At 38.8% G+C, this 10,007-nt stretch overlaps 2 protein-coding genes across 5 annotated transcripts in view; one reads left to right on the top strand and one right to left on the bottom strand.

Moving 5' to 3' along the window:
* Nucleotides 1-1,611: 1,611 nt before the first annotated feature.
* Nucleotides 1,612-8,729, top strand: LOC308093878 (uncharacterized protein). Its single transcript, XM_080440261.1, has 11 exons — nt 1,612-1,815; nt 3,484-3,590; nt 3,760-3,868; nt 4,064-4,868; nt 5,211-5,274; nt 6,149-6,221; nt 6,542-6,686; nt 7,593-7,656; nt 7,776-7,900; nt 8,058-8,147; nt 8,522-8,729. The coding sequence occupies exons 1-11, from the start codon at nt 1,715-1,717 to the stop codon at nt 8,540-8,542; spliced, it is 1,704 nt and encodes a 567-aa protein (XP_080296387.1). The 5' UTR covers nt 1,612-1,714; the 3' UTR covers nt 8,543-8,729.
* Nucleotides 8,730-8,930: 201 nt separating this feature from the next.
* The window catches only part of znf644a (zinc finger protein 644a), a 15,929-nt gene continuing 14,852 nt past the window's right edge, over nt 8,931-10,007 (bottom strand). For all 4 annotated transcript variants that reach the window (XM_080440258.1, XM_080440259.1, XM_080440260.1 and 1 more), the window contains one exon: nt 8,931-9,884. In XM_080440258.1, coding sequence (XP_080296384.1) covers nt 9,689-9,884 — 196 coding nt within the window. In that variant the 3' untranslated portion in view covers nt 8,931-9,688. The remainder of the gene's footprint in view (nt 9,885-10,007) is intronic.

Below are 10,007 nucleotides of genomic sequence, written 5' to 3'. Positions count from 1 at the left end.
GGGCTTTGTTCTTACCTGCAAAGACAAGGAAATCCAAAAGGAGGATACCATGATGGTTATGTCACCTTAGTATTATATTATATGTCTCAAGGGAAAATCCGTTACCAAATAGGCTACAAGTCTAGCCTTCATTACAATCCTTTGTTAACTTAAGCTGTATTTAGCTCCCTGAGCTAAGACCAGTGGTGTAAAGTAACCTAAGTACATTTACTCAATACTGTACTTAAGTACAGTTTTGAGGTATTTTGACTTTACTGGAGTATTTCCAATTTCCAATACTTTTACTCCACTACACCTCAGAGGCAAATAGTAAACTTTACATTCAGCCCTATTTAACCACTTCAGCCCTATTTAAACGTTGGCTATTTGAAAATAACCGATCTACAAGCTCACAACGCTTTGTTGCGCTGTGAGCTTGTAGATCTGCTATTTTCAAAAGATTTGTAAACATATGATAACTTGTGAAACTTGAGTACTTTTGCTACTTGTATATATTGAATTTTGTACTTTTATTCAAGGCAGTGCATTTCGAATACCGGACTTTTACTTGTAATAGAGTATTTCTCCCTAAAATGCAGTACTTTTCCCACCACTGCCAAGATTCAATTGACACTGTGATAAAGGGATAAACTGAGCCGCTGAACTGACATTTGAAGAAGTTAGAGCAGGGGTCTTCAACGTTTTCAGGCCAAGGACCCCCTAGCTGAGAGAGAGATGAAGCAGGGACCCCCTCCATATTGTATAAAATTGTGTTTCAGATGAACTTTTGCTGCTCTTTTTTCCCTCTACACCTATAACTCTTTGCCAAAAATAGCCGATCTACAAGCTCACAGCGCCTCCCAGCTGAGTAAGCACTGCAGGGTGATAACCCTCCAATAACTGCATGGTTAAGCCAAGCCAGCAACCAAATAAAACGTATTTGACGTAAAGCTTAAACACCGCAAATGAACAAAATCATTTTCATGATCAATACAACATGGAACTTGCATGGCGCATCGCCATTTCTTTAATCAAGTAAAAGTATCAATACTGCTACTAATGTAGAAATACTCTGTTACAAGTAAAAGTCAGGTAATAAAAATGTACTTGAGTAAAAGTACAAAAGTATTGGCATCAAAATATTCTTAAAGTACCAAAAGTAAAACTACACATTATGCAGAATGTCCCGTTTCACAAGGCATTATGTATAATCTTTAGAAAATAGCAGATCTACAAGCTCACACGTTGCATCGCAACGCGTTGTGAGCTTTGAAGTTTAAATAGGGCTGAATGTGGTTAATGTATTTTTCGTAATAATAATCACAATCTACAAAGTAACTACTACAGTTTTCAAATAATTGTAGTGGAGTAAAAAAAAGTACAAATGTGCCTCTGAGATGTAGTGGAGTAGAAGTAAAAGTACTGAAAGTTGGAAATACTCCAGTAAAGTAATAGTATAGTATCTCAAAATTGAACTTATAAGTGCAGTACTTGAGTAAATGTACTACTTACTCTCCACCACAGCACCAGAGGGCGAACTGCTGACATTCATTCATGACATTATTTATGTGCAAGTAGATGCTACCACCTGCCGGTGAATTATGATAAGGTACTCTAAACTCATAAACTAAACCCAGTGTCTTTGGGTGAGGAACACATTCAACATATAACCCATGGATCACGACTTAAACCAACAAAAGTGAAGGTCTTTGGACAAACTGTGCAAATCAACAAAATGAATAACCAAAATACATATCCGTATACGATGCCTGGACCATCTATTGGAGCAAACCTATCGGCGCAGCAGCAGAAAAACAAACAACAACAGACTGGAAGGTAACGACACAGTGTGGGACTCAGACTATCACCTGGACACGTTCGTGTCACAAAGTTTCAGGATTGTAAATCCGACAACGTGTTTGCGTGAAATCTTAACTGATTAAACAAGGTTGTCTCTCTTTAAAAACGTGGATGATCTTGAAAGAACGGCTTTGTTGGTCATATAAACGATTATTTACGTTCAAATGCTGGCATGTGAGATTCCATGTTCCAGCAAATACACTGGACTTACTCGCTAAGCTAAGCTAGCAGCGTTGCCATATTCTGTGAGAGAAATAAGCGACCAGATGTAGGAAAACAAGCCCAAAAGAAGCAATATAAGCTACATCAGCACTTTAAACATATGCATCAAGCTCACAACGCGTCGCGATATGCTATTTTCAAAAACTTTTGCAATAAAATGTGGAATATTTGTAATAGTTTTGAAACATTCTAACAATACAAATACTCCCTGGCACAAAACATTTTCATGAAAATATTTGAGAACCACTGGTTTACATACTGATTTTGTTTTTGTTGAAGCAAGCCTAAATAAGCAAGTACTCTTTAGAAGCCAGGCCCATAAAAACGCAACCTGCAACTCCCAATATTTTACAAACTACAGAAAAAGAAGTCCAAAGTCGCTTATAATAAGCCGACATGGCAACACTGCTAGCTAGCAGCTTCTGACATTAGTTATCTACAACCAAAACCAATCCATACTGTTAATCACTGCCCTGTACTGTTAAATACCATGTAAAGGAATTCTATAATTTGTTTCTTAACACATTATACATTACATTGCATACATTATAGTTAAATAGTTATGGCTGATTCACCCTATATGGCACCTAAACACTGTGGGCAACTCAATGTAAAACATTTTCCAAAATGTAAAAGAAATAATAATTTGGAAAATGGTCTGAAGTAATGTAAAGTAGGCTATACACGATTTGAACATGCACATTACATCATTATCTGTGTCAGACCTACATTTACCCTTCAACTTATTGTTTATGCCGTAGAATAACTCTCGTAGACGTATTTATGAGAAAACGTTAGAATCATAAAAATACGTCCACGAGAGTTGTATTCTACAGCTAGTTTTTATGCCCATGGATGGATTGGATAATGACTGGCTTGTCACTAGGTTTTGTAGCAATTGTGGAAATATTAGGCCTTAAATATCAAATGTTCAAGCACGTTCGAATCGGCTAGGCTACTTTACATTACTTCCATTTTCCAAAATATTTTTTTTACATTTTGGAAATAAATAGCAAATAGCCATTGAGGTTCCCACTCTTCCAGATACGATACCGTGGCTGGTTTATAACACCATTATACTGTGTGACATCTGAGAATAATCATTATTACTTATAATTACAGACACAGTGGCGGCCATTTTGTCGTTCCACTCAAAAAAAGCCCATTAATTTCCCCATATAGATATATACAAAACATTTTTTATATAAATTATTTTAAGCCTAGAATCAAGCCATCCACGCTCCTGGTGAATCATGACCATAAAACAAACCAAAAGAATAATATTGCCATGGCAGTGGACTACTATGTTAGATTGATGTTGTTGTTGTTACATTTCTGAATTATATGTTAATTACGTTTGATGCTTTATTATTTATTATTCAAGAACAGTATGTTATTCTTTATACCCCCCCCCCCCCCAAGAGCCAAGTGGGTGGCGTGGAGTAAAGACAGACCGACACATAACGACACAGCTGATACATCACATATGACAAATGAACCACTACCTACTACACAACCTGGCCAAACAGGTAAAGTTAATCTGAATGTTACTTTTAGGTTAGTGGGTTTCTGGGTTTGTCTCAGTCATAAGAAAAAGTCAAATTTAACCTTAAATGTTTTGGTATTTCTTATAAAGTGGGGATCCCATAGGGAGAAACACAATCATTCCTAATTCATTTTAACTCTTTTAATGGACAGCACCACCTGAAGCTACCAGATGGATGAGTTCATTTGCCCCCGCCTCGGGTCCATCAAGTGTTCAGCAGGAAACCGCCTCTCAAGACAAAAGCACAAGCAGTTCAGAGAAGTAAGACATGGCAAAATAGTGGTCAACAGCCAGTAATTAATGCAAACACATCATCACTGGTAGCCCTAATTTCAGCTGGTATGCTATGCTGACGGAAAAGTTGCAGTACCATACACCCTGAACACACACACACACACATACATACACACACTCACACTCAGACTAACACTCTGAACCATGTTCCATTTCCTTCAGGGCTGAGATCTATGACCCATACGATCCTTACTCGTCAGAATCCGAGCATGAAGACCAAGAAGGTCCCCATCCCAAACGCCATGGATACGAGCGGTCCACTCCAGGCCATGGTCGCCATGAGGACCATCAATGGACACCATCTTACTCTTACACAGATGATAGGCGCTGCCGCGATGGGCGAGGCCCTGAGCACAGAGGGCGAGGCCCCAGCCCTGACAGAAGACCCCCTGAGCACAGAGGGCGAGGCCCCAGCCCTGACAGGAGACCCCCTGAAAACAGAGGGCGCGGCCCCAGCCCTGACAGGAGACCCCCTGAGCACAGAGGGCGAGGCCCCAGCCCTGACAGGAGACCCCCTGAGCACAGAGGGCTAGGCCCCAGCCCTGACAGAAGACCCCCTGAGCACAGAGGGCGAGGCCCCAGCCCTGACAGGAGACCCCCTGAGCACAGAGGGCGAGGCCCCAGCCCTGCCAGAAGACCCCCTGAGCACAGAGGACTCAGCCCAAGAGATGGACCGCCTCATGGGCGGTCCTATAGCCCTGATGCTGGACCACATCGGCGGGCAGGTTATGCTCAAGTCACACCCGCAGACCGCAGAGAATACAGCCCTGACAGGTTGCCTGAGTGGCAGGCACATCGCACTGAGAGGCAGTCACAGCATCAGAGTTTCAGCCCTGAGGAAAGACTGCGCGACAGGCTCAGGTCCATGCCGGCATCAGGGATAGGCAAACCGTTCCCAATAGAGACATACAGAGGACAGAGTACCAACGGTGAAGAGAGAATAATGGTCCCCGAGGCCAGGAAGGAGGTATGTTTAAGTGGGACCAATCACTGAAATTCTGCACCCGTCTATCCCTCTCTGAAACTATTGACAGTAGAGCAAGCTCAATTCAGGACTTCTGTCCCCTAGTATTTGGGTATTGAGGTTGAGCAATGAGCATAAGTAGTAACTTAGTTTAGCTTCTACAATACCTCACCTAATGACTTTACAATTAGTTTTTAAGCACACTTACAGTGTGATGTGTTGTACTTTAAAATAAGCATGAAATCTGTATTCACGACAAGCTGTTTGCAAAAATATGAATAATGGATTATAAATAATTTGTTCCCCTTAATCTTTTGTATGTGATCTCCTCCCTGTCCTTTTCAGAGTACTACTGCGAGATTATCTCCACCACAGGTCCAGATGGACCAGCCACGATTTGTTGGAACAGGTAAGAGATTGTCATGAAACTGTGGGTCCTTACACAACAGGAGCGTGACGAATAAACAATCTGAAAAATGCATCGTGAATATTTCACATCGAACTATTAATTTGGTGATGTGTCATACATATATACAGGTTGATGCCTTTATTTGCAGTGAAAATGTATCTTGTTTCAAAAAATTACAACGCTTTATCACCATGTAATATTTGCGTTCTGCGTGGATGTACTCATGACACAAACAGCAGTTTGCAAATTAATTGCAGTGTGTAAGGACCTTTATACTTCGACTATTTTAAAATAGCCAATCTACAAGCTCACAATGTATTGCACTTGTGAGTTAGGGTTAGGGTCAGGGCTAGGGTTAGGTCTGCACATGTTTGAAATATTATGAAAAACTTTGCCAAAAGTAGTGACACTAGGTTGAAAATGGCACTAATAAGCTGATATGTAATAATATAATAAGCTGTGAAAATGTGTGTGCATGTACTAGTATCAGCTTTTGTACTGAAGTTGAAGCTGCCAACCTGCTACTGTTGAGTAACTGTAAGGAAAACATTCCTGTGACATTTTAAAATAGTCTTCAGAGAAAACAAAGTTGGTAAAATATTTCACCACTGGCTTTTACTATATCGTAACTCCATATTTAAACTTTTTATGTTTTTTCGTGTGTGTGTAGCAAAACAATTGCAGTCGCATCGTGACGCGATGTGAGCTTGTTGATCAGCTAGTTATACTATTTTAAAATGTTTTTAAAATAATAATAAAAAGGAACGATTTTGGACATACAAGGTTTCCACCTGACAGCGACGATATATTTCTTCTGTTAAGTATTTGTAAGTATAATTCATAAGTAAAATGTTACACTAATTTTGCTGAACAGGAGTGGACCAACTCAGACGTTCCACGGATAGGACAAGAACCAGGAGCCGAAGTCCAATAAAGGAAATGGAAACGTAAGAATGCAGAGTTGCTTTTTGTTCTGTTTTTCAAATGGATTGATTGCTTGAACATGTAACATACATGTTATATTTTATATGAGAGAGAGAGAGAGAGAGAGAGAGAGTGTTGTGTGTACCATTGATGTTCCGTGGCACCCCATGGTGGCCACAGCAGGGCAGATATTCAGCAGAACCCCATAAGGGTCCACTCCAGGGACCTCTGTTGTGGGTATGCTTGCAAAAAGAAGAAGAAAATTAGCAGAATCATTATTTAGAAAAATCAAGAGTCAGCACAAGTTGACATCTTGTCTTTATGTTTTGTTTTCTTTCAAAAGCCCCTTTACCTGTGAGCTGTGTGAGGTACAGTTGGCCAGCATGCAGGATCTGGAGCAGCATCTGGAGAGCAAGAGCCACTGGGACACACTAGAATACATCCAGCAGCAAAAGAACTATGATGACCTGGCTATAGCCTTCTTGCAGGTAACCTGTTATATACAATAACTGTTAAGGCTGAATATTGTCTGGGTGGTTTAAAATTGTACATTCCAGGATTAAATTAGTTGCTTTATTCCCGGGAAAAGACAGATGTTCCGTTCGGAATAATACAGTTTAACCACTTAATTAGAACAAAATATACAGCACTTTTGTCATAGCAGTACTCTTAACTAGATAAGAGCACAATGTTAGTATAATTTGTAAATGGTAATAAAGCAAGGAAAAGGAAAATTATCTCTTATTTTTTCATTGTTTATTTTATAAACCTTGAGGTCGAAAGAGCATCATTTGGCAAAAAATAATAATATATAAACTATGAACAATATTTGTCTATTGACATGACAATGACATGATTATTGCCCCAGCTGGTCCCGGAAGGAGCAGGGTGATTTTAGTTGTAATCTTTTTTTGTTCAGTTTTTGGACACGCGTTTGTATTTAGTTTTAGTATAGTTAGTTTTAGTTTTTGAGAAAACCATGCCATGGCCTGCACCTCCCCTGCCTTGAAGCACCAATAGGCTACTTGAGATATTCTTTGTCGAACATTAAATCTCAACACATTTAACATGAATGGATTTTATTGACAGACACAAAACAAAACAAAAACATTTCTGTTACCTATTTTGACACCATGAACCTTTATGACAACGGCTGCATTGACCAATTGGAAGTGCATTCAAATTCAGCAAATTGTAAAACATGTTTGAACTGGTCTCTTTAAACTGTAGACGTTGCACTAAACGGTTGTAATGAAAATGTATTTTTTACAATTAATCTTTCAGCTCTGTTGTCTGTCGTCAGTTTAAAGTAGATACTGTATTATCTACTGTACCTGTATGGGTATTGGTCATTCATGAACCATGACTGATGGCTGCTTTCTTTACAACCACAGGAAGTCATGCTGTACAAAGTCAGACATTTCTGTAAACAGGCCGTTGAGGAACCTGCGATTGAAGGTAAGTAATCTGGAACACAGAAGGGTGAAAGACCTACATGGTTTCAGATGTCTTCTCTTCAGTATCACTAGATAGATTTAATCCCCAAATATGTCATAATTCTTTCTTCTTTTTGTCAGAACTGTGTGAAACAGACCACATAACCAAGGTGGAAATGCTTCACTGTGCAGCCTGTAAAGTCTATGTGTCCAAGTCCACAGTACTTAAGCACCTAAGCTCTCAGGAACATCTCCACAACAAAAAGGTTATGCATAACTGAGCAGGATAAAACATTTGATCAGAACATTCTTTGTTATCATGTAGATCAAAGAACTTTTTTTTTAAAGTTCTCTTAATGTAAATCTCTGTATCTGTATCTAAAAGTGTTCACTAACTGTTGAAACCGTTTTTCTTTTTGGTAGGGGTTTGGATTGAAGCAGAGACTTGAGTGCCTCTCCAAGGCAGAAACCATGATGAAAGAACTTAAACCACAGTATGAACATTTTCTCAAGGTACCTACTCAAACTTAATGAATACTTAACCCATTTAGACCTGAGGCTGATTCTAAAAACAATTTTCTGAAAAACCTCAAATATTTATTCAAAAATTACAAAAAATGTATGTTGCTATATATTGTAAATAGCAACAGGAACCCTGTCCTGAAAGGTATAGTTACAAATAGGGGTTCCTGCCCAAAATGGGCTAACAAAATATGTCCTAGTTGAATTCTTGAATATCATACTGGGTGCGTTCGGAAATGCGCATTGGGAGCACACTCACCTATTAGTTTGTATGGGCCAGTGCGCTCAGTGCTTAATTTCCGAACTGTGTGAAAACAATGATTGTTTCATTACTTTTTCTAAATTGAAATTGTTCTTCCTTTCAGGGTGCCGATCCCTTTGAATGACTATCTAGGAAAAATGGCCTTGGAAATGCTCTTCACAGATGCTATTTGCTACAGATCAAGAAGAATTCACCGTAAAGACTAGCTGACTGTAAAAAACAGACTAAATAGATTCATTTCGACTTTTGTCCAGCTTGTCACCAGTGATGAGTCAGGGTTTGTAATACATTTTGATTTAATTTTTGCATTAAATACAAAAGTTCTAAAAACAAATCATGATCCGTGTACAAACTGTTTTTAAGAATCCTTGCATTGACACAAATGGTTGACAGTACAGAGCCCAAGTTTATCCTGGTTGCTTAGCCTTTTTTATTTTTAACATCACAAAAAAATGTTTTCAGCGTATCTGTGTGATAGAGTACATTTAAAATTAAATTATTTAAAAACAGTATATTTTTTGAAACAGTTGAAAACATTTAATATAGGAGACAGTATAATGGGCAGCCAACACTGGGTGTGCATTTTTTTAAACCACCTTCAGTTCAAGTTTGTATAAAAAAGAAAAGAAATGCAGTGACCGTAACTAGATAAACCATATCCTATGCATAACATGAATTGGCATTCACTATTGCCCCTTTTGTTACCATGATTCAGTTTTTTTATGATCTCAGACTGTATTTGACTAGTTTTCAGGTAGTTTCTTAAATTTTACAGGATTCTACAACCAGTAACTATATGCCATGAAAACAAACGGGCTGTGTAGTCTGAGTTTGAACATGTCAAAATACAAAAGAGACCATATTTGTCATATCATGATTCTATGTATATTATAAATGTAAATATAGAGAGAAGAAAGGTGCTTCGAAACTGGACTAAAAGGGACTTTAAAACCATGTGATATCTGAGGTAAAAGTTGTCTTCATTAGAAATGGTTTCCACGCTAAATTACTGCATAAAATAAAAACAGTCTGCCCATTTGGAATTGTATTCCATAAAATGGACTGTAAAAACAAAAACCTTGTAACATTATCCAAAATAATTCACTTTTTTGTCTGTTACCTCCAAAAATGTCCAAACCTGTAAAATATCTCCAACATTTAATGTTTTTTTCCTATGTTTGGCCAATATTTGCAGTTAGAAAAGTGAAGGAACATCCAATGTACATACACATACACAGTCTAGTGAATTCTAAAAAGGTCCCCGGTGGCTTCATGAGGCAGCGTTTGTTGCTGTATGAGAGCTGTCTTGGACAGTCACGTGGGTTGGGGGGTCCATGGGCAGTGTGATGACATCCACCATAGCTAGCCCAGTGTGGGGGACACTAGTGTTCATAATGTGCCTCTGTAAATGTTTAATCCAGTCCTCCTGGACCGCCAAGGGACCCTGGAAGACTAGGTCACAGAACCTGAAAAAAAGAGGACATACAGACTATAAGTATGGTCTCATGCACACAAGTACAAAAGTTAATCAGGACACTTGGTAGTAGTTGACCGGATACTACGTCGACCACATAATTGCAATGTCCCCC

Source organism: Gymnoscopelus braueri (genome assembly GCF_963280865.1).
Source record: "Gymnoscopelus braueri genome assembly, chromosome: 10".
Classification (NCBI taxonomy): domain Eukaryota; kingdom Metazoa; phylum Chordata; class Actinopteri; order Myctophiformes; family Myctophidae; genus Gymnoscopelus; species Gymnoscopelus braueri.
The sequence above is the reverse complement of the archived record's forward strand: the minus strand, read 5'-3'. Positions and strand labels throughout refer to the sequence as shown.